Source organism: Sorex araneus, chromosome X (assembly GCF_027595985.1).
Source record: "Sorex araneus isolate mSorAra2 chromosome X, mSorAra2.pri, whole genome shotgun sequence".
NCBI classification, from domain to species: Eukaryota; Metazoa; Chordata; class Mammalia; order Eulipotyphla; family Soricidae; genus Sorex; species Sorex araneus.
The window spans coordinates 107749077-107773839 of NC_073313.1; the positions used below are offsets into that span (position 1 = coordinate 107749077).

Here is a 24763-nt window from a genome sequence, read left to right on the forward strand (position 1 = left end):
AAAAAAATTCTTTTGATCTTTGTGAGTACTTTATTTATCCTGGATAACAACTTTATATCTGATGTGCTGAGTGCAAATATATTTTACTGTTTAGTTAGCTATCTTTCAGTTTCTTTCACCATGCAGAAACTCTTCAATTTGATGTAGTCCCACTTGTTAGTATTTGATTCTGCTGCTTTTGCCAGCGGTATCAAATTATTGAGGACCACATTTAGGTCCAAATTTGGTAGACTACTGCATATATTTTTCTCAGTATACTGTATAGTTTCTTGTTCGATCTTGTCTTTGATCCACTTTTGATGGACTTTTGTATAATATGTGACATATGAATCTAGATCTAATATTTTACATGTGGTTATCCAGTTTTTTCTGCACTATTTGTTGAAGAGAATATCTTTACTCCATTTCATGCTCTCAGCACTTTTGTCAAAAAATAGTTGACCAGGGGCTGGAGCAATAGCACAGCGGGTAGGGCATTTGCCTTGCACGTGGCCGACCCGGGTTCAATTCCCAGCATCCCATATGGTCCTCTGAGTACCGCCAGGGGTAATTCCTGAGTGCAGAGCCAGGAGTAACCCCTGTGCATCGCCAGGTGTGACCCAAAAAGCAAAAAAAAAAATTAGCTGACCATATATGTAGGGGTTTGTCCTTTGATATTCTTTTCCGATCCATTGATAAGAGTCTGTCCTTATTAAAGTACCATGCTGTTTGATCACTATGGCTTTATAATAAAGTTTCAAATTAGGCAATAAAGTTACCCCCACCCGCTTGGTTTCTTATTTTTAGTATGGTTTTGGCTATTTGTGGTCTTTTATGATTCCATAAAATCTTTATTATGGATTGTTCTAAATCCTTGAAAAATGTTAACTGAATTTGGATTGAGAATGCATTGAATCTATATATAATAGTTTAGGCAAGATAGTAACTTACCTCTGTTGGTGTGGGGGTGACTAGGGGACACACATGCTTGGTTGTAGTCCTCACACATTTACTTGAGATGCTTCCAAGGGGGAGGCGGTCACATTTATTGTTGGAGGGTGACTTGGAGGTCAGGGAGGTCAGTGGAGGTCAGGGGCTATTCTTGGATCTCACCTCAAAGGTCAGTTCTGGTGGTTCTCAGGAAATCATGTCTGGTGCTGGGGACCAACCCTTTGTCATCTGCTTTGCTAGGCAAACACCTCACCCCCTGTGCTCTGTTTCTGGCCCTATACCTCTTTTAATTCTGTTTGCATACCTGCTCACCTGGGCTTACACTCCTTTGTTTGTAATGCTCACACACATTCCGGTAGAACTTGCTGGTTTGCTGCACTGTGAACATATGAGCTCATTAGGTGTAGAACTCTGGGTGGCATTGTTCACGCATGTTTTGAGTTGCATGACTTGCTGAAGCCACACCCTTTTGTTGCATGTGGTTCTGAGAATCAGATTGTAGATATGAATGGTCGTGCTTAGCAAATGGAACATTACTGGGGATTGAAAATTCATGGTCTTATGCTTGTGAGGCAGTTAATAAACCACCAGGTCTTTTTCCTGCTCCAGGGGTGTGGTGTGGAGGAAGAGTATTTAAGCTGAGAGTTGCATGAACAGCAGTGCCTACATGTTTGTGTCTGTCCTGTCTGTGATTAGAAGCAGAAATAAGAGCACAGATCTGCAATTTCAGTGGACAGGATCCTGTTGCCCACGCTGACTTCCCCATTGTATATACTGCTCCAGGAGTGTCTGTTGCTGCCTGTCACTGGACTGATGGTTGGGGATTTGGTAGCTTTGCTGAGCTCCAGACTACAAGTAATGACAACTTACTGTCCAAGGTCTTCCCTGGAAGTTCCGCTCCTTCACCAGACTCTAGAATTCCAGAATAGTTGTATTGGATAGATTCTATCTCGTGCAATTTTTGCCTTGGTCAGGAGATAAATCCTGAGAATTATTTGAATTTTATAGACATATATTACTATTAATATAACTCTCACCAAAATCAGATTATGGGGGAGATACTTCCACAAACTAATATTGTTCCTTTACAGTGACATGGTCTCCATCCCCATATTCTAATAACTGTTGATCTGTCCATATTCACTATAGTTTTGTCACTTAAAGAATGCATATGGGGGTTGGAGAGATAGTACAGCTGTCATAATGCTTGCCTTGTATGCGGCCAACTAAGTTTGGTACCCGGCACCACATAAGGTCCCACAAACCTGGCCAGTAGTGATCCTTGAGCTCAGAGCCATGTGTAGGCCCTGAATACCACAGGTGTGACCCCAAAATAAAAACAAACAAAAAGAATGCATGTAAGTGGAATCCTACAATTTGTTTTATTTTTGAAGATAGTCTTTGTTCATTTAGCATAATGCTTCTGAGATTCATCTACTTGTTGCATGTGCCACTCATTCTTTTTATTGCTCACTGACTTTTTGGTATGTATGTATCACTTTTTATCCATTGTCCTATGGAATAGTGCGAAGCTGATTCTAGATTTTTGTCTATTAAGAATAGAGTTGCTGTGAGAATATGTATAATAGTTTTATGGTAACATAAATATTTAACTCAGAAGCTACATTGTTGCATCGTAATGGTGTAAATTTTTAAACTTATGAGGTTAACTTTATCTTAGTTTTGAGACCACATCCAGAAGCACTCATATACTACTCTCAACTCAGTGCTCATGGGATCATGAAGTGCTAGGGAATTAAACCCAGGGCTCCCACATGGTGCTTCAGCCCTTGCCCACAATTTTAAGACTCTGTGAGTAACTGTCAAACTTTCCACATAGTTTTTATTTATTTTTTGCTATTGTGGCATTGTGAGCCACACTGTGTGGTGCTTAGGGCTTACTTATGGCTCTATGCTCAGGAATGACTCTTCGAGTGCTAGTAAGAACATGCATGGTTCTGGGGTCGAACCCATTTGGCCTCTTACAAATAAGGCACCTAATTCTCTGTCCTGTCTATCTGGCCCCTCCAAAGTGATTTCATGTTTCAAATTTCTACCAGAAAATATATATATTTTTGCCATACTCAGGGATGCTAAGGGATTTACTACTGGTGGTGCTAAAGGGAAAATATGGGGTGCAGGGGATTGAACCCAGATTGGCCCCACAGAAAGCAAGTACGCTGCCCACTGTACTATCACTGTGGCCCCTGGATCTGAGCTTTTGGTCAGAATCAAATAACTGTATCAGTGTGGGTGTAAGGTACTATTCTGTTTCATTAATTGATGTTTCTTCTCTTTTTGGATAGTATTGTTTTGACTGCTGTAACTTTATATTATTTTACAATAATCAACTTCATCCTTTTCAAAATTATTTTAGTTACTTAGATTTCTTTGCCTTCTAGAAACATTGTAGTGTCATTTTAACAATATATGCAAATTACTCTCTGGGATTTTGATTAAAGTTGTTTTATAGCTGGATCTTAGTTTTGGTAAGAACAGACATCTTTCATTATTGATCCTATATTTTGGGCCCTTTCCTAGCAGTGGTCAGGGACTAGTGCTTGGACACTATGCTGTGCTGGGAATTGAATCTTGATCTCCTGCATGCAAGCTTGCATGTGTATATCCCATTGAAATATCTCTCCAGTCCCCATATGTTAAACCTTTTATTTCCTGAACATTGTGTGCCTTTGCAGTTTATGTAGATGTACTTTAATTTCTTTTATCATTATATTGCATTTCTCTTTAGATTTTACACATACTTTCTTGGTTTATATTTAATAAAACTGGGGTGAGATTTTTTTGAGAAATTTGATTTCTACATGAGTTTTTTTTATAAATAGGGTGAGAAATAACAGGGGAGAAATAAAAACAAACATTTCAGAAATAGAAAAATAATGAGGTTACTAGGAAACACTTTATGGCACCAAGTTCAAGAAATTAAATGGGTGACAGTGTTTTAGACAGAGAAGGAAAGAAATCAGTGGAGGAGTGGGGAGAAGAGAACAAATAACTATCAGTAACTTTGTAAGTAATAGCTCTTTAATAAAAATTTTAAAAATTAAATGGGTGAATTGTTAGAATCATATGAACTTCCAAGATTGAACCAAGAGGTAACAATAACTGAGTAGACCAATATTGAGTAAAGAAATTTAAATAGTAATTAAAAATCTCCCCAAGAACAAAAGCCCAGGTACAGATGGATTCACTACTGATTTCAACCAAAACTTGAAAGATTTAGTGCACATACTCTGCAAGCTCTTCCAAAATACTGAGAAGAGAGAAATCCCTATTAATGGCTTCTATGAAGTTATATAGCTTCTGATAGTTATAACAGACAGCCACTAATAAAAAAATTACAGACAAATATCTCTGATGAAAATTGATGCAGAGATTGTTAACAATATCCTAGTGAACTAAATTCAGCAATATATCAAAAGGATTATACACCATGATCAAGTTGGGTTCATCTTAGGGTTGCAAGGATGGTTCAATATATCAGGTAAATTAATGTAATATACCACGTCAATAAAAAGAAAGAAAAAATATATAGTTATACCTATGTATTTAGAGGCTTTTGACAAGATTCAACACACATTCATGATTTTAAATAAAACCCCCAAAAATAGAAATATAAGAGACATGCCTCAAGATAATAATAAGCATATACAACAAACCAACAGCCAATATCATACCCACTGCTGAAAAACTGAAAGTATTCCACCTGAGATCAGGACAAGACAAGTATGCCCATTGTCGCCACTATTATTCAACATAGTTTTGAAATCCTTGTCACAGCAATCAGACAGAAATAGATATTAAATGGATCCAAATGATAAATGAAGAGGTCAAATTTTATAGACAATAGACCCATCACTATTTGCAGATGGCATGGTAAAACACATTGAAAAAACTGAAGACTCCACACACACAAAAGCCTTTAAGAAATAATTAATAAATACAGTAAGGTAGTAGGTTACAGAGTTAATACGAAAAAATCAGTGGCATTTCTATACACAAATGATGACCTAGGAGAAAAATAATTAAAAATTGTCCTCCTTCTAAATACTGCTCAAACATCAGATACCTAAGAATTTACAATAGAGATGAGAGATTTATCCACTGGCAAGTATAAATTGCCACTAAGAAATATAAGAAAAGGTACTAGGAAATGGAAATATACTTCCTGTTCATGGATTGGAAGAATCAACATTGTTAAAAATCTCCATCCTACCCAAAGTACTATAGGGGTTTATTGTATATAATTAAAATTCCATTAAAATTCCAATTATTACATTCCAATGATTATTTTCAAAGATACAGAACAAACTCTACTCAAATTTGTGTGGAACCATACAACTCCCTGAATAGTCAAACTAATCTTAAGAAAACAAACCTAAAATGGGAGGCATCACAATTCCTAATCTTGAACTACATTACAAAGTCATAAAAATCAAAATGGCATGATACTGAAATAGAGATCTATAGACCAATTGTATAAAATTGAGAGTCCTTATATAACCTCCAGATTTATGCCACCTAGTCTATGACAAAGGATCTGAGTATGTGAAGTGGAGAAAAGAAACTTTTTCAGCAAATGGTGATGTGAAAACTGAATAACCACATGTAAAACAAATGAAATTAGGTACCTCATACCCTTCACAAAAGAAAACTCAGAGTAGATTAAATATCTTGAGATTTGGCCAAAATCCATAAAATACATTAAACAAAACATTGAAAAACTCTCCAGGAAATTGACCACAGAGGAATTTTCAATGAGATGACCACAGTGGCAAAGACAGTGAAAATAAAAATAAACAAATGGGACTACATCCATTTTAAAAGCTTCTGTACAGCTAAAGAAACTGAAGCTCTGATAAAAGACACTATATGCAATGGGAGGAAATATTTGCACACAATACATCAAATAAAGGGCTGATGTCCAATATCTATAAAACACAAAAGCCAACAAAAAAATCCAATAACCCCATCAATAAATGGGGAAAGGAGATGAGCAGAAACTTCCTGAAAGAAAGTATATGGATAGGAAACAAGTATATCAAATAGAATTCATTGTCTAGAGAAATGCAAATCAATACAATGAGTTATCTCATATCTGTGAGAATGGCACATATCCAAAAAATTAGAAATTGACCACCCATTTTACCCAGCAATACCACTGCTGGGAATATATCCCGGAGAAGCAAAAAAGTATAGTTGAAATGACATCTGCACTTATATATTCATTGCAGCACTATTTACGATAGCCAGAATCTGGAAAAAACTTGAGTGCCCGAGAACAGACGACTGGTTAAAGAAACTTTGGTACATCTATACAATGGAATATTATGCAACTGTTAGAAAAGATGAAATAATGAACTTTACATATAAGTGGATCAACATGGAAAGCATCATGCTAAGTGAAATGAGTCAGAAAGAGAGAGATAGACATAGAAAGATTGCACTCATCTGTGCAATATAAAATAATAGAGTAGGAGACTAACACCCAAGAATAGTAGAAATAAGTAACAGTAGGTTGGCTTCATGGCTTGGAAGCTGGCCTCACATGCTGGGGGAAAAGGCAGCTCAGATAGAGAAGGGAACACTAAGTAAAATGTGGATGGAGATCCCACTCGGGAAGGGAGATGCGTGCTGAAAGTAGACTAGAGACTAAACACTATGGCCACTCAATACCCCTATTGCAAACCACAGCAACCAAAAGGAGAGAGAGAACAAAAGGGAATACCCTGCCACAGAGCGGGGTGGGGTGGGGGGAATGGGATTGAGGGGTGGGAGGGATACTGGGTTCATTGGTGAAGGAGAATGGACACTGGTGGAGGGATGGGTGGTCAAACATTGTATGAGAGAAACACAAGCACGAAAATGTGTAAATCTGTAACTGTACCTTCATGGTGATTCACTAACTAAAAAATTTTTAAAAAATCTGGAAATAGCCAGTGTTGACATGGTTGTGGTGAGAAAGGATATCATTGGTGGAAATGTCATCTGGCTCAACCTTTATGAAAAGATATATGGAGATGTACCCAGAAATAGGAACAGAATAACCTAGCAATACCTCTTCTTGGCATCTGTCCCCAAATACAAAAGCATTAATTTGAAAGAATATATACACAACTGTGTTCATCTCCACACTTAGTACTATAGCCAAGATATGAAAACAAGCCAAATACTCAACTACAAATGGATTAGAAGTGATGCAAACACACACACACAGATACACACAGAATCATGCAATTTATAGCAGCAGGGATGGACCTAGAAGATATAATGCTGAGTGAAGTCAGTAGGAAAGGGATAGACGCAGAATGATCTTGCTCATATGTGGGATGCACAACAAAGTAGTTAAAGATCCAAAGACAATATAATGGGGGAAATGATCTACACATTTGAGTCTGGGGTGGGGGTTGGGGTGTGTTAGTTGCTTTGGGAGAGGGAAGGGGAACACTGGTGATGAACGTAGTATTGTAAGTATATACATCGTAAAAGGTTATTGTAGTATTGTAAACTAGAGAATCTCAATTACAATTTTAAAAAAATGTTCCAGTCAAAGAGGCAGTCTGGGCATGGAAAGGAAACTGGGAACTTTGTTGGAGAGAAATTCACAGTGGTGATGGAATTGGTATTGGAACATTACCAACACTAATAAAACAAACCAAAAAATGGGAGACATGGAATTTCCCAACCTTTAATTACACTACAAAGCTATAAAAATTAAACTGTATGGTACAGGAATAAAGATAGACTGTAGACCAATGGAATAGAATTGAGAGTCCTTGTATAACCTCCAGATTTATGGCCAGCCAGACACACAAATATTGAATAACTTTGTAAATCATGGTGTATTGTAAATAATTAAAATCTTAAACTAATATAGCCAAGAAATAAGAGCCACATTTTTGTTTAATATTGTTGTTAAGTAGAAATATCATTGATAATGTCTTTTGGCCTCGTAAACCTATAACATTGCTAAAATAGGTATTAGTTATAGGAACTCATTGCAGTTTCCTTGGAAATTTCCATATTTATCATTTGTGAATAGTGACAATTTTATTACTTCCTTGTAAGTCTTTTCAGTGCAATAAAGAATAAAAATTGCAATTAAATGAAAATGAAAAATTAAATGAAAAACAAAGACTTTTAAGCTCTATCAGAACATTTGTTCTTTGTTGCACTAACACAGATAAGCAGTATGATGTTGAATTGGGTGATAATTATAGCATTGTCTTGTCTTATTCCTGATATTAATATGTGTCTTATTCGTGATGCTTATATGTGTATGTGTGTACATGTAAGTGGTGATAATTCTGTCTTTACCATTAAGCGTGATGTTGTTTAGACATATTTGATGTTCTTTATCAGGCTGAGAAAGTCTCTTACTGTTACTACTTATTAGTGTTCTTTAAAAAACTCTGAATAGGAGCCAGAGGAATAGTACAGCAGACAGTGCTCTTGCCTTACACATGGCTGATCCTGGTTATATCCCTGGCATCCCATATGGTCTTCTGAGCACCACCAGGAATAATTCCTGAATGCGGAGGTAGGGGTAATCCCTTAAGCGTCACCAGCTGCCACCCACTCCCAATACCCACCCCCCAAATTCTAAACAGATGTTGAATTTGCATATGCCTTCTTTGTATCAATTGATGTGATCATGTACTTTTTATACTTTATAATTAATGGATTTTATAACTGGGTTTCAAGTATTGAACTAGCCTTGCAATATCAAGATAAACTCCAGTTAGTCATGGAATATTCTTTTAATATTCTTGCATTGGATTTGCTAACTTTTTTTTAGGATTTTTTTTTGTTCATGATAGTAATTATTAGTTTAGTCTTTTCCTTTCCTTTAGTTTTTTTGTAGCTTAAAAATCTGGTAATAATAAACATAAGTTAATTGAAAGATGTTTCTATTCTATTGACTTATGAGAGCATATATTTAATGTTTCGTAGAATTGGTCACTTGAACTCATTTGAGTCTAGAAATTTCTTATTTAGATTTTAACTTTGAATTCAGTTTCTTTAATAGTATATCTCAAGTTGTTTATTTCATCTTAGTAAGTCTGAGAGTTTCTGAGCTTTGTAGAAATTATCCATATCACATAAAATAACAATATGAGACGGACACCCAAGGTCAGTAGACACAAGGGCCAGGAATATTGCCCCATAGTTGGAAGTCTGCCTCATGAGCTGGGGGAGAAGGCAGCTGGAATAAAGAAGGGATCACTAAGTCAATGATGCTTGGAGGAATCGTTCAGATGGGAGATGTGTGCTGAAAGTAGATAAAGGACCAAACATGAGAACCAGGCAGGGGGAGGGTTGGAAAAGGGGGATATACTGGGGACATTGATGGTAGAGAATATGCACTGGTGAAGGGATGGGTGTTTGATCATTATATGATTGAAATTCAGACATAAAAGCTTGTAATTGTATCTCACAGTGATTCAATTATAAAAAATTTTTAAAATGAAAATATGCATATTGTTCAGATTGATTTTATTTGTACAGACAAGTGTCCATACTATCTCCTTATTCTTCTAATTCCCGGAAGTGTATACTGATGTCCCTTCTCTTTTTGGTTAATGTTGATAACTTTTCTCTTCTCACTTTTTAAAATATGTGATTCTGTCTAGATTTATCAATTGTATTGGCTTCCTCTTTTAAATCTATTGAATCACCATGAGATGCAAACTTAGAGTTGATCGAGTTTCATTTGTATAATGTTTGAGCACACATCTCTTCACCAATGTTCACTTCCCTCCAGTTATGTCCCCAGTTTCTCTCCCACTCTACAGCTTATCTCGTAGATGCTTTTTTTATTTTTTAATTGACTTTTTCAAAGATAAACTCTTAGTTTCACTGATTTCTGCTTGTTATCTTGTTATCTTCTTGCTTTTGGGTTTATTTCACTCTTCTTTTTTCTGGATTTTAAAAGTGGAAATTTGGAATACTTTTCATTTTTTAAAAAAATTTGGGCCACATAGGCAGTACTCACGGCTTACTCCTGATTCTATGTTCAGAGATCACCAGACTCCTGGGGGGCTTTGAAAACCTTGGGGCACCAGGGATTGAACATGGTGAGTAACTGTGTGCAGGTTACTCCAGCCCCTGGAATACTGATTTAAGAATATTTTCCTAATATAAGAATTTTATGTTACAAGCATATATGCATTTTATATGTTACTTTTTGGGTCTAGTTGTGTATTTATGTGTGTATGTATATTGTGTGTATATATATACATATATGTATAGTATATAGTGTACTTGAAGGATATGCATATATATATATATATATACAGTACAACATATAAATATACACACAAAACTGAGCACTGCTGGTTTCTGGCGCCATATTCAGCAGTGCTCAGTTTTACTCTGGTTCTGTGCTGAAGGATCACTCCTGGTGGGGCTTGAGGGACCGTAAAGGGTACCTGGGATCAGACCCAGGTTAGCCTTGTGCAAGGCAAGCACTTTACCCTCTGTACTTTACCCTTTATACTATCTCACTGACTCCCTGTTCAACGTATTTTATAATTTTCTTTGAGAACTAATTTTTTATGAATTTGCCTTTCTAGTCACTCATTGAACTTATTATTCCTTTCATGTATCTTTCTTCTTAGTTGTAATCAAGTGCTAAATTGGAACATTAGTATTCTATGAAAAGGCTCTTTTGCCACTCCCAGTGGTGCTCATGGATTTCTTCTGGCTCTGTCCTCAGGAATCAGTCCTGGTGGTGGTCAGGGGACCATATGAGGTGCCAGTGATTGAATCCAGGTCAGCCACATGCAAGACAAACAAGCTTTCTGCTGTAATATCTCTCCAGCACTTGTTATGAAGGTTTTTAATAGCTTCATTTTTTTTTCTTTCTGATTTTGGATCCATAGCTGGTGATCAAGGCTCACTCATGGCTCTGTGCTCAGGGGACAGTATGTGTGTTGGGGGTCAAACCTGGATTCGCTATATGCAAGAGATGTGCCCTACTGCTGGCTGTAATACCTCTTTGGCCCCCATTTGTTTTTATGAATGGTATATGATATTCATTTGCATTGATTTATTAAGGACTATAATAGTTATCATTTATTGTATACTTAGGATGTCTTAAACACTGTACCAATCATAGTACATGATCTTACCTCATGAAATTCTCTGAATAGCTTTTCAACCAGGTAGTAATTTTCCCATTTTATTTTATAAGTTGTCCAGAGTTATTGACCAGTAAGTGGGAGAGCTAGGATTTGAATATTGATTTGACTCTAAACCCCAAATTCTTAACAATTACACTGTATTTCCTCAAATTATTTAATTTTTGCCTTCCCTGTAACTTAGTTTCATGAAGACATATGCATAATTCTTTCTTTTTTTCCTTGTGACTCCTAAGAAAAATGGTAGGCACATGGATAATTAATGTTATAGAAGTAAATTTTATTAAATTAGCTGGCCTGGAAGAGAATCAAACCCATAGCACTTGCCATATTACCCTAGGTTCTTACCAAGTAAGCTAACTTAACTGAGTATCCTATATAAAACAAAATAAAAGCAGACAAAGTCCTTGTGATAACAGCAATGGCCAACTCTTTGAGCTGGGCACAGGGGGAGACTTATAAATATGACAACTTGAGTAGAACTCCATCTTCAAGCTCTGATTTTTGGTTCTGGATTTAAGTTTTGTTGCCTTCTTCGAGTCCCTTTTTCATACCTTAGATTTTTAAACAGTTCATTCTTTCACATGATATCCATTTTTTCTTTTCCCTCTCCCCTTTTTATCTTGAGGGTTTAGGTAAGTTTTTCAGCATTTATTTAAGAAGCACTTGGGGCTGGAGCAGTAGTACAGCAGGTAGGGCATTTGCCTTGCATGCAGCTGACCCAGGTTCGATTCCCAGCATCCCATATGGTCCCCTGAGCACCACCAGGGGTGATTCCTGAGTGCAAAGCCAGGAGTAACCCCTGTGCATCACCGGGTGTGACCCAAGAAGCGAAAAAAAAAGAAGCACTTCTGTGTGTTTTACTTGTATATAACATACTAAACACTGTGTGTATTCTGTTCTTGTAATAATCTATTAATTGGTTATCAGTATTTACCATTACAGATGAGGGAACTGTCACTAGACTTTTTGTGATTGATTATTCATTCCTTACACCCAATAAAAATCTGGTGGTAGGCTGGAGAAGAATATAAAATGAAAATGATATAGTCAGTTCTTTAGCTTGTGGGCTAGGCTCTGGATCTGAAGAGGACAATGCAGTTATGTAATTGGGGGTAGTATTGCCACAAAAGCACACATGGGATTTTGTTTTCTACCTGGCCTGAAGTCTACCCCAAACCCATCTCTTGTTTTCCCCCTCCAGGCCTCACACACAAACATGAATAGTGTTCATTTCATGAATTTGAAAAAGGTCATAGTTGCAAAAACATCATCCTGGTATTTGGTAAGACCCGATTGTGGATTGACTCCTGCCTCTTTCATTATTTGTGTAATCTTGGCCAAATCACCAACTCTCTCACAGCTTTAGCTTTCTTACTGTGAATCAAAGAAGATGGTAACGATTTTAATAAAAACTGAGGGACTGAAGATGATATGGTCCATTACTTAGCCTAGTGCTTGTGATGTGAATTTATATAATATGTGTTAATTATTTTGTTTGTGTTCATATGTAATCTCTATTGTTTGGGCACCACACCTAGTGGTGCTCAGGGTTTATTACTGACTTCCCAGGGATCACTCCTGGCGATAGTCGGGGAACCATATGCTGTACCGGAGGTTGAACCGGGATCTGCTACATGAAAGACAAGTACCTTACTCCCTGTACTATCTCTCTGCCCCCTGCAGTTGTTTTTTATATATGACAGTTATTTACCATTGATGATGCACATGTACGTTTATTTATTTTGGAAGAGGGTTTATATCATCTGTGAGCTGCAAGAACAGAAGTTCTAGGAGGTCCTCAATGTGTCAAGTAAATTTCTCAGTGAGGGGCTAGGAGAGACCTAAGATTTTAGGGCTTCTGTGAGTAACCGTTTCATTGCAAGCACAAGAGCCAAGGAGAGCAAGCCAGAGTGAACTGCCATGTTTTGAACGTGGTTTTTCTTTTCACTTTTTGTTTTTGCTTTGTAACCACAGAGCCCATTATGTAAGACAGATCAAAGAAAGCCTGGAAGGCTGCCAGCTCTGCCTGCTTTGCTCTGCCTCCTGCAACAGACCCCCCCACTCTACACCCCCTAAGCTTTTCCAAGAAAGTAGGGACACACAGTTTACAAAACACTGTAGTTGGTACCAGGAGTTGTACTAGAATCTTATGCTGTGTCTCTCTTTGGGGAAAGGGATTTCATTTGGTGGTGGACATGCATCTAGGTTATAATAAATAGGTCTCTAGTAACACCTGGCTACGTCCATTTTCTAAAGCTGCCTGAGCTGCACCAGTCAAAGTTGTTGATGGTGATAGATGGCATGTTTTGAGAGCAAATAGCTGATTATATAATGAAATGTTGTAACCAAAATGCCTTCTGGAGGTGTTTGGGTGGGGGTGGGGGCTGTAATTTGAAGCAGTGGTGGTGCTTTTTCAAACATTTCAGTTAATACAAAATATGCTACTATTCTTGGACTGGGTGTGTGCCAATTCCAGTATCATTTTATGGAGAACCACTTGTTTACTTGCTCTCCCTTATGGTGTGGCAAATCCTGACACATTGTGCTTGCCTTTTGTGTCATAATCTGAGTGTGACCTGGACTATCTTTTTCTCCCCACCCCTCCCTATAGGCTACAGATGCACATGTTGAATGGAGCACTTCTGGCCCTGCTGTTTCCTGTGGTAAATACCCGGCTGGTAAGTAGCCTTTTTTATTTTTTAAAATATATATTTTTTATAAAGTTGTTCATAATAATTCATTACATTTAATATTCAAACACCAATCCCACCAAAATTGCACCTTCCCACCACCATAAGAGGAAATTTTGTGAAGATTGCCGTATTTCATACCAGAGTCATCAAGCTCTTCTATAAGAAACCACAAACATGTTTGTTAGACCCAGTCAAATGCGTGCCACTCTTGGTCCATCAGTGGTGGAGAGTATGAGAATTCGCATGGCTACGAATGAATGCAGCTGCGCATATAGCACTCATTTTTAGTCACTAGTCACAGACCAGTGTTTGCCTGCAGTGTAGAAAGGTTAAAAATCACTGGTCTACCTCATTGGTTAAGGTAGCCTCTTTTAGGAACATACAGACAACCTGCCAAATGGTATTTGCTCACTCCATCATCATCTTCATGTTCATTATCATCTTCACCATCATTATCATCATCTAGTGCTTGTCCTCAACCTTTGTTCACGTGTCCATGGGAGTCTACAAAATTTCTGTTTTGATTGTGGAGGGTTGATATAGGCCTGTTGAGATGCAGGAGGGAATGATGGGATGGGAGGATTTTGTGGCCCTCTAGGGCTGCGATAAAGAAATGGGTCAGAACCAGGACAAATCAAAAGTCTAGCGAAATCCTCTGCAGGCCATGGGCTGATGCATGTGGAGGCCTGGTTTGATCCCCAGCACTGAATTGTTCCTGTTTCTCCAGAATACTGCCTGGAGAAAACCCCAAGTATTGAGCTGGGAGTGGCCCCTGATCACCATCAGGTGTGACCCCAGGACTAAAAGCTACAATGTTATTGGCGAGGTTTGGTGGTAAGAAGAAAACTTGGGCCCCTACCTTTTAATGAGGGTCTTCCACATCTTCAAGGGCTCTAGTATAGTCTTAGCAACATTGACACTGAATAATCTACCATAGAGTCTCAAAGCCTATCTGTCAGCCTTGCTCTAGTCCCCTGGAAACTTTTTGCAGAACCTCCCAGAATAAGAGATGTTATGATTACCATTGTGCAAATTTGAGAATAAATCCCCATGCCCTTTCACATCCCAATTCAGTTAGAAAGCTGGAGGTCAGGTTGTAATTCAGCTGGCATTGTATTACACCAAAGATGTGTGCTTTCCCTCGGTCTAATGATGTTTTTCAGCTTCTTGGCATTCAACACTAGCACCAATAGCAGCTAACAGATCTTGGGGGCCTGGGACAATTCTAACTGCTTCCCATGTTTTTGATGCACCGTTTATTTTATCCTCAGAGTCAACTTATATACTATGGTTAGCACCCAGATCAAGGTACCACCTGGATTGTTTTCCTTAGAAACACTTTTCTAGGGCATATGGCCACTCTTTTCTGCTTCAGCATGCCACGTTTTTGGTGTGCAAGCCCCTCTTGGCAGTCTTTTGGTGTTTCAGTGCACTTTTATTATAAGTCCACCAGTCAGATTGAATTAGGACAGACTTTAATGGCCTCATTGTAACAGTTATCTCTTTAAGGGCCATATTCCAACATAATCACTGACAGAGATTCTTACACTGGGGAGCTGTATACAAATATTGTGGGGGACCCAGTGTAATCTGTTTTGTTATACCTTTGCTGATTTATCTAGAAAAGGGTTTCTCTTTCCCCACCCTTCGCAATCTTTCTTCCCCTTCCTTCCTTCTCCCTTACTTTCTCCCCTTCTTCCCCCCCTCTTATGGAATATTTGCTATTGTATTTGTTGTAACTGCCTTATATTTCCTGAGTATATGTCAAGCTGTAACCAACCGGCTTATCAGGCTTATCAAACACACTTAAACAATGCTCTTTATAATGGAAGTCTCTTTGGTGATCTCTTTTGTAATTAATGATTCCAGTCCTTCTGGTGAATAATCTTGGTGCAATCTTTTGAAAACGCAGCTGGGAAAATTTCACAGTGGTGGTGCCATTTGCCTGAGTCTATGCAATTGATTTCAGGCCACTTCAGAATTTCCCAGACTTATTGGGCCTCCCACCCCTTTTTCAGAAAAAAAAGTACTCTGAATCTCCCTGTAAATATGCCTTATTTATTGCAGGCAAAGCAAAAGCACCCCTCTTTCTCATTTGCACTCAAGCATACTTCTGAGGTTACTACAGCCCTCTTGGATTCCAGCACCTGATTTGGGGGCTGGTTTCACCCGCTTTGAGAAACACTGGACTAATTATGTACATGGTTGAGCTCCCCCCTTGGAATACTAATTATATTCAAGACTTTTTGCTTTGCAATGTTTTATCTGAGTTTAGATTGACATTTAAAAAAGAGTGAGACACACACACATGCACACACATACACACAGAGAAGGTAGGCAACTCTTTTAAGCCTGATGATCCAATTAGGCAGGAAGCCAGCATTTGACTTCTCTTTTGCCTGTATTTCCCTTCTTGGTCACTTATCTTTTTAATCCCCCCCTTCATTACCAGTAATGAGGAAGCAAGAAAAATAAAATGGACTAATTAGTATGTGACCCAGTAACACAGACATACATACACTCACATACATAAAGGCAGAGAGAGAGAGAGAGAGAGTTGGAGTGTGTAAAAACACAAAAAGAAGAAAAAGAAAAGGGGGGCGCAGGCACCACACCGGGGAGGTTGATGGCAATGATGAGGCAGGCGAAGTAAGGAATGGAGCCAAGTTGGATGGTCTTAATTGCAGTTTATTCCAATCTCTTCTCTATACTCCTGTCTCTCTCTCTGCTTCTTCCCCAAAACCCCCTCATACAGCCACCTTAAATCCCCCACATCCGGGATCAGGGTTTACACATAGGTGTGGTCACAATCAATAGAGCAATAGGGGGTAAAGTTCTATCCCTTAGGGGATGCTCCTACTAGGACAGATACTCTTTCAGCAGGACACCTGCCCAATAGCGGAATCCCATGGATGTGTTTCTCCTCTCCTTGTCCAACTAACATATAAGTATTCATATTATAAATCATTTTGTATAGACATAGCAAGAGATGCATTAAGCTTATAAAATTGCTCTCCTCGGGTCACCTCGATCTCAGACTACAGTGCTCAGGCCAGATTGGTCTTTCCTAGCCCTAGCAGGGTCCTAGTCTTGTCGTTGCTTTTGGATCATGACATGACATGTCCATGACCAAGCTCTTAACATATAGTTAAGCATTAGGCACTTTGGCTAGGCCCATCTCGATGCCAGGGTAGCACATAACTCACCGCTTGCCTTGGGCCCATCCCGTCCCTCGTCGGGACCCTGCTTTTGGGGGTGCTCGGAAGTAAGGGCATCTGAGGCTTAAGTCAAGAAAGCAGATGCCCGGGAGTGAATAATATTTGAAGCCAGTTAAATCCCATGTTACCAAAGCATATTAACAAATGTCTTTCTTTGTCCATACAAAAAGGATATTGATTTAAAGTAAACTATTCAAAAGACATGAGAGGACAAAGACAATATTAACTTACAATACAAGTTCACTGTCCTAGCAAGGTCTGACCTTAAGATTAACAGAGTTTGATTAGGGGAAGGGCTGAATGACTAGTTGGAAAAGGGAGCCTAGAAGTGATAACAGATAAACAAAGGAATGGGAGTGATTCGGGAGCACCTTGATGGGCGTGACTGATATACCTAAGCTCCTAGTGGCAAGGGGAGCAGGACATACCAATGTAGTCTAGAATTGTTTAGAGATTATTACCGGATAAGCCCAAACTCTGTGGCAAGGGAGAAAGGACAAACCAAAGTCAGGCCTAAAATATTTAGAGCTATATTACAACACTGGAGGAAGATGCTATAGTCAACTCTAAGGACTTGTGGCCATCAGTGAATTTCCATGTCCTGTACTCCATCCTGGAGCTCATTCCAACCAAGATTCACATGCAGACCAGCTAAAGAATGCCCAGGTCTCAGTTCTTCCTGGTTTTTAACTTAGAAGCTACCACCTTAGAAGAAGGAATGCATGTTTCTATTGTCCTCTTTACAAGTAAGTGACTTTTGCTGTGGGGAGTCTGGAGAAAGTCCCTTTCTGACTTCAGACAAGGGGTCTTTTTGGAAATGCGGTGCCAGGGATAGAACCCAGAAACTCACACATGTGAGGCATGTTCTCCACCATGGAGGGCCTAAAGGATAATTTTTCTTTTATTTCTGGGGACAAGAAGGCATCATGGAACTGGTGATCATTAAATGAGCAGGGAACTGCAAGCTCTTCTGGTATAATCTTCCCTTCAAGAGGGATAAACGACTTGCTTACATAGCCACTGTGGATACCCTTAGAAGTCAGAATTAAGAGCTCTTTTTAATTTTTTATTACTGAAATTTAGGGAAAGTCTGGATGTTAATCAAATTGCATACACCTCTTGGCTTTTTGCCATCCAAAGAAATGGGTCAATAGACTTCTTTGAGGAGATGAAAAGGAAGATCACATCTTTTCTCAAATCCATACACAAACACAATTTTTGGAGGCACACCAATTGCCACATCTCCCAAGACTGCCTGTGAAGCCCGCTTTATGATCCCCCATCCAAGCTTGTCAGCGGTCCATGGCTTAGATAATTGCTATGCCGTTTGGTCTGCTTCTGCCTCTGGGTGCATGTTCTCATTTCAGTTACAGCCTTCACATTGAAAAGAGGTTGACAATGTGACGCTGGGCCCAGACAACCCTTTCACATGCTCTCACCCATCAGTTTCTTCTGAATGCAGAAAGCATGCAAGAAAGAAACGTTAAAAACTCTATGAGCAGGCTGGAGGATGGCTCAAAAGGTTGGTATGTGTGCTTTGCATGCAGAGGTCCAAGCTATAGTCCCAATACTTCATGGTCCTCTGGGCACCTCCAGAGCGACCCCCAAACAACTTGCAAGGAATAGCCCCCATGGCCCCAAGTCAAACAGAAAGAAATAGATTAGCTTTCTTCCTAGACTACTCTAGCTTGGCCTTTGTTTGTGTTTGCAGCCATCTGTCTTCTGCTAGAATAATATTAAGAATGATAATGATTCTTTTCAGCAAGCTCCTTTCTTCTGCAGGGCCACCTGTCTATTATTACCACATTTTCAAAATTGCCCATTGTGGCATATTCCTGTGGATCCTAGTCTTTTAGTTTATTCCTTCTTTCCTCTACTGCCCTTCCCTTTTTTCCTCAGTTCCTTTTCTCTGTTCCATGGTTCTTTTGAATGTGTTTTACATTCAAATGGAACACAACAGGCTAATGGTGATTTTTTTTTCATTCCTGGAACATCTGTCTACCTTCTACAAAGTTTAGCTCAGTGTTCTTATTATGCAACTTTTTACCTTGTACCTGGGTGTGCTGCTTAGAATACATTGCCATCACTGATGCAAACAGGCTTAAGAAACTCTCTCTTGCTAATTGGCACATTGAAATGTGTTAATTGACCTAGAAAAGTTATTTCTCTGACCAGTAAACCGAGCCATTTGAAAAAGTTATAGTTTAGATTTTGGACCTGAACTAGGGACAGAATGTCCCTTTGCTTTTCTAAGAGTTCTTAAAGTACAAAAGCCTGGTTTGAAAGGAGGCCTTGGCTTTCTGAATAATTGATTTGGGTGAATTTGTTCCTCAACCTTCTACAAAGGCCTGTGTGTTTCTGATGGGATGAATACAAGGAGTGTGAGAATGTAAAAGGTACTGAGAAATATTGGTCCCTAGCCTACACAAAATCCCAGGGCCTCCTTTTGATGAAGCTTTTTATTTTTTCATACTCCTTGAACTGAGCTCAATCTCATCAATTGATTCACAGCTTTAAACTGCACAGTTTTCCTTTGCTGCCTATTGCAGAGATAAAAAATATTGTCAGGGCACATTTCCTAGTCCTCAAGCAACTTAGCTAGAAGAAGGCAATAGCACTCGAGAAGCTATGGCAATCTTAACACAACATCTAAGATATTGCCAGAGAATGCACAATATACTATTATATAATTTTTTAAACTTTTATTGAATCATTGTGAGATAGACCCTTGCAAAACTGTTCATGATTGGATTTCAGTCACACAGTATTCCAACACCCATCCCTCCACCAGTGTACATTTCCTAGTACCAATGTTCCCAGGTTCCCTCCCATCACCCCCCACCTCCTCTCTATGGGAGGCACTCCTCCTCTTCCTCCTCCTCCTTCTCATCTTCTTCTTCTCTTCCTCCTCATCCTCTCCTCCTCCTCCTCTTCCTCCTCCCCCTCCACCTCCCTTCTATCTCTCTCGCCCTCTTCCCCCCTTTTTTGGGCATTATGATTTGCATCCATTATATAATTCCTATAAGAGCCTCTTTTCCTGATGAGAACACGGAGGTTTTGAGAAATCAAATGATTTGCTCCGTTACTAGGTTTGGAAGGGTTATAGCTAAACCTTGTGCACTTTGACCTCCTTCCTGGAGAGATAATGAGATTAACCTCTCTAAAAAGACTTTCTGAATCTAAACCAAGTCTTGTAGGATGGTGTGAATGTGTGTATAGATGAGGAAGCAGGCAGTGCAGACAGAGGGAAAGACCAAGGTAGGAAACAATCAACTCATCCTGAGTCTGAAGAACACGAAGTAGAGCCGTGAATTCCAGTTTTCTATAAGAACCAGCCATTTCTGTTGGAAAGGACCACAAGCTATGCCTTGGGACGGGTACTACTTCTGCCACAGAGGTTTTGGTGGCGTTCCCAGACTTAGTTGGCCTACTGCACCCTTTTCAGAAAAAAAAAATCATGCGGGGAGGACAGTATGCCTTACTTTGGAAAAAGTGTGCTTAGATTTATATGTATTGCTTATCTTTGCCTTCCCTACTAATACAGATTCCTTACAGGTAGATGGGACTTGGCAACCAGATAAGCTTTCCCAAATATCTCATCCTAGCATAGTTGTTAAGAGTATGGGCTCAGGGATCAGATTCTTCAGGTTCATAGCCTGGCTGTGCCACTTCTCTCTCTCTGTGTGTATTTATTTGTATGTGGAGAATTAGCGAGAGAAAAAAGGGAGGGAGGAATGGGGCTGGAGGATAGTATAATGGGTCAGGTGCCTGCCTTGCACGTGGCCAACCCCGGTTTGATCCCCAGCATCCCATACGGTCCCTCAAGCCTGCAAGGAGTGAGTCCTGAGTGGATACCCAGGAGTAACCCATGAGCATCACCAGGTGTGGCCCCAAAACAAGTTAAAACAAGGAAAGGAGGCAAGGAAAGAGGAAGTTTATGCTTTGAATGGTCAAGTGTTTTAACTTCTGTGGACCTCAATAGTCTGACTAATAAAATGGAAGTGTTAGGTGCCTCCCTCTTAAAGTTGCTCTGAGAATTAATATAGTTAATATATGTATTACAATATATATTTGATAAGGAACGTAACAACATAGCACAGCACCTGCTAAGTAGGATGTCATCAATATTAGTTATAAGTGTTTCATCTTTGATCTTCATAGAACCATTGTGAGGTGGGTCATTGAATGTCTGTTATAGATGAAGTTAGAAAAATTTAACTTGTATGGAATACCCAGGAATTGACAAGGCTCTGATGAGACCTTTCCTCTTTCCTTCTTTTTTATATTTATTTTGAAATATTGGGCCAAATTAATACTCTGTGGTTTCATAAAATTTCCATTAGAGATTTGGGGAATTAATTTTACTTGTAGGATTTTTTAACAAAAGGAATATGTGCTGACAGAGAACTCTTAGTCAGAGGAGCAGAAAGAAAAAGCCAATCTTTTCATACCTATTTTGAAGCCTATTGTGGGATAAGTTATGTTAAAGGTTTGTTTCTCTTCCCACACTCTTTGCTCATGAATGCAGAAAAAGATTTCCTTATTTCCAGGGTGGTTGGTTTGATTGGATTTGGATTTCCTACCATTAGGAATATTCTATAAAGATGACTCCATATACAAAGCATAAGGAATATTTAAAGACCTATGATAACAGACCCTGAGATTCTGTCTACAAAGCTGTGTTTGCCAATAGTGTGGGGCAGGGGAAGGGCTATAAGGTTGTCTGAGAGGGTGCCAGGGACAGTGGTGAAGGGATATTGGCACTTTGGTGGAGTGTTGGGATAGTACCATTAATGATAGTATTCACAAATCTTGATGACTCAGTAAGTTAAAATCAGTATTATCCCATTGTGTTTCATTTTCACCTAACAGCAAGGAATCAGTAATGTCTTCACAGATGGATGTAATGCATTCTGTTCCATAGCTTGTTTGGGCATCTATTCAGCCCATTCCCCAAGTTGCCAGTACTGCAGCCTAACTCTTCTCTCTGAACAGGGACAGTGTCTGACTATCATATCTGTTTTGTGCAGGATCTTGCACCTAGCACATGGTAGGTATCCATACATAGAATAATTCAATTAATCAACAAATCTGAAATTATGCATTGCTCATTGAAATTCTAGGGATTCCTGTCACACATGTCCTGAGACCTTGGGTATGAAGGCAAAGGGAAGATAAATATTTCCCCTGATAATTATGTTTTAATCACTGTATCATTGTCATCCCATTGCTCATCGATTTGCTCAAGCGGGCACCGTAATGTCTCCATTGTGAGACTTGTTACTGTTTCTGGCATATCGAGTATGCCATGGGTAGCTTGCCAGGCTCTGCCATGAGGGCGATATACTCTTGGTAGCTTGCCGGGCTCTCCGAGAGGGACGGAAAAATCGAACCCGGGTCGGCTGCGTTCAAGGCAAATGCCCTACCCACTGTGCTATGGCTCCAGCCCAATGTCTTAAACCACTTAAAATAATGTTTTCATGGGCCAGGGATGTATCTCAGTGGGCAAGCACTTACCTTGCATGTGTGAAGACCTAGGTTCAATCCCTGGCTTCACCCCCCCCTAATTTTTAAAAAAATTAGAACAAAGAGCATATTTATTCTTGAAAATTGATTAGATACAGAAAAAGTATTAGTGAATAAAATCACCACCAATACAACAAGTGTACACTTCTTAAGATATTTATCAAAACAAAAAGAAAAACCATTTCAGAAAACATGAGTCTTTTGTGCCTTTGTCTTTGCAAAGGTATACATATCTTCTTAGTGAAAGGAAGATAATAATAATGAAAAAAGAGAAAATACAGAAAAACATCATGCTGAAATGCATAATATTGGACTGTTAACAGTGTTTGCCACATCTTTGTTTAGCAAAGTGTCTCAGCACAGTTGTTAGGAGTTTGTAGCAGCATCTGGAGCGCTAGCCCTGGAGCCAGCCCTTCATTGGTTTTATACCTGGCAACTCTGCCAATAGACCCCTAACTTCTGTGCCCTCCTTTGTTTCTGTAAAATGGTTCATCTTGGGTGAACAAAGAGGGGATAAGTGCAAGCCCAGTGCCGAGCATGTAAATAAGTGCTTAGTGTCAGATGCTGCTGCTATTACTGTGATCCCTGGTACTGCTGTAGACATCCAGGGCGTACTTCCTGTTGGCATATTTGTGTCCATTTGGATGCTACTTTTCAGAGCTTTGGTCACCAGCGCCCTGAGCCCCTAGCTGTTGAGAAGTGAAGGGCACTTTGTTCCCAGTGTGCCTTGCTGAGTGAGATTAAAATTGCACAGCAGGCTCTTTTCCAAGGTGACTAAGAGTACCTCTGTTTTTTGCATTTGTTTCCGAGACAGCCTGTTTGATTGGGCAACTGGTCAGCCTTCTCTCCTCCCTTCCGACAGTTGGATTAGACCTGCCCCTCTCTCTCCCTGTTGTTTGAATAAAATATCTGAATCTTTCGGCTTGTCTGTGAGGCACTTGCTTCTCAGCCCATGGAGGGAGTGTGGGCAGGGAATGAGAATGGCAAGCCTGGCTTTTTTTGCCTCCAGACATTTTCTTTTTCTTTTTTTTAATTTTTAAAATTTTATTGAATCACCGTGAGATAGTTACAAGCTTTCATGTCATCCTGTTCACAATAGTACCTCAGAAAATCAAGTACCTTGGAATCAGCTTAACCAAAGAGGTGAAGGACTTATACAAGGAAAATTACAAAACACTACTTCAAGAAATAAAGGAGGACACTAGGGAATGGAGACGCCTCCAGATATTTTCGAGCTCCCTTTTCCACCATTAGATTAGAAGAGACAGCTGCAGGCAGTCAGACTAGCCTCAGAAACCTTGAGCCATTACCTACAGTGTTTCTTTTAGCAATAAAAACCTTACAGAGCCATTTCACACTGTCCAGTCCCGGACCAGTGGCTCTTTGCTGATAGGAATCAACAAGATGAATTTTACAGCAGACATATGTGCAAAAAAGCCACCTAAGGGAGTGCCTGCTGACCCTTGATTTTTACCCTCATCCAGTCCCATCTGGGGACTTGGGTCTTTGAAAATGTTAACAATCTCATCAAGCATTTTCTTTTCCAGTTTGTCAGCTGGGACTGGTATTATTTAGTCTCTACAATCCAGGTAGTCTATGAACAAAATAGAACAGATGGTGAAAGATAATAGATATGAGATATCAGAATGCTTTGGCAAGTTAAAGAACAGTATACAAATGAGCACCTGCCTTGATTTCTCTCTCTACAGTATTTTTTTTAAATAAGGAGCTTTGATTGAGATATGATTCCCATGTTGTAACTGTATCATTTTAAAGCTTACAATTCTGTGGCTTTTAGTCTATTCAGATTTATACTCATCATAATTTAAATTTAGAATTCTTTTTATTATGTCTTAAAGATGATCTGTGCCAGATAGCATTGCCTCCATATTCTTTCCTCTCTAACACCTGGCAACCACTAATATATTTTTGGTCACTGGATTTGCCTATTCTGGACATTTCATAATTATATAGTATGTGGTCATTTCTGACTCATTTCCTTTGCTTACCATACAGTTTTAAAATTTATCTGTATTTTATCATAATATGTATCAGTACTTCAACATTTTGGGGGGTGATGAACACTCCCAAAGGTACTCAAGAGGTACTCAAGGGGCTACTCTGGCTCTGTGCTCAGAAGTGACACCTGATAGTGTTCAGGGGAACATATGTGGTACTGGGAATTGAACTGGAAATAATTACATGCAAGGCTTACCCTTTGTCTTTTCTCTCT

At 39.2% G+C, this 24763-nt stretch overlaps 1 protein-coding gene across 8 annotated transcripts in view; it reads left to right on the forward strand.

Annotated features, from left to right (window-relative positions):
- The window catches only part of TMEM164 (transmembrane protein 164), a 187807-nt gene that overhangs the window by 99942 nt on the left and 63102 nt on the right, over positions 1-24763 (forward strand). For all 8 annotated transcript variants that reach the window (XM_055119732.1, XM_055119730.1, XM_055119728.1 and 5 more), the window contains one exon: positions 13705-13771. In XM_055119732.1, the coding sequence (XP_054975707.1) occupies positions 13712-13771 (60 nt within the window). In that variant the 5' untranslated portion in view covers positions 13705-13711. The remainder of the gene's footprint in view (positions 1-13704; positions 13772-24763) is intronic.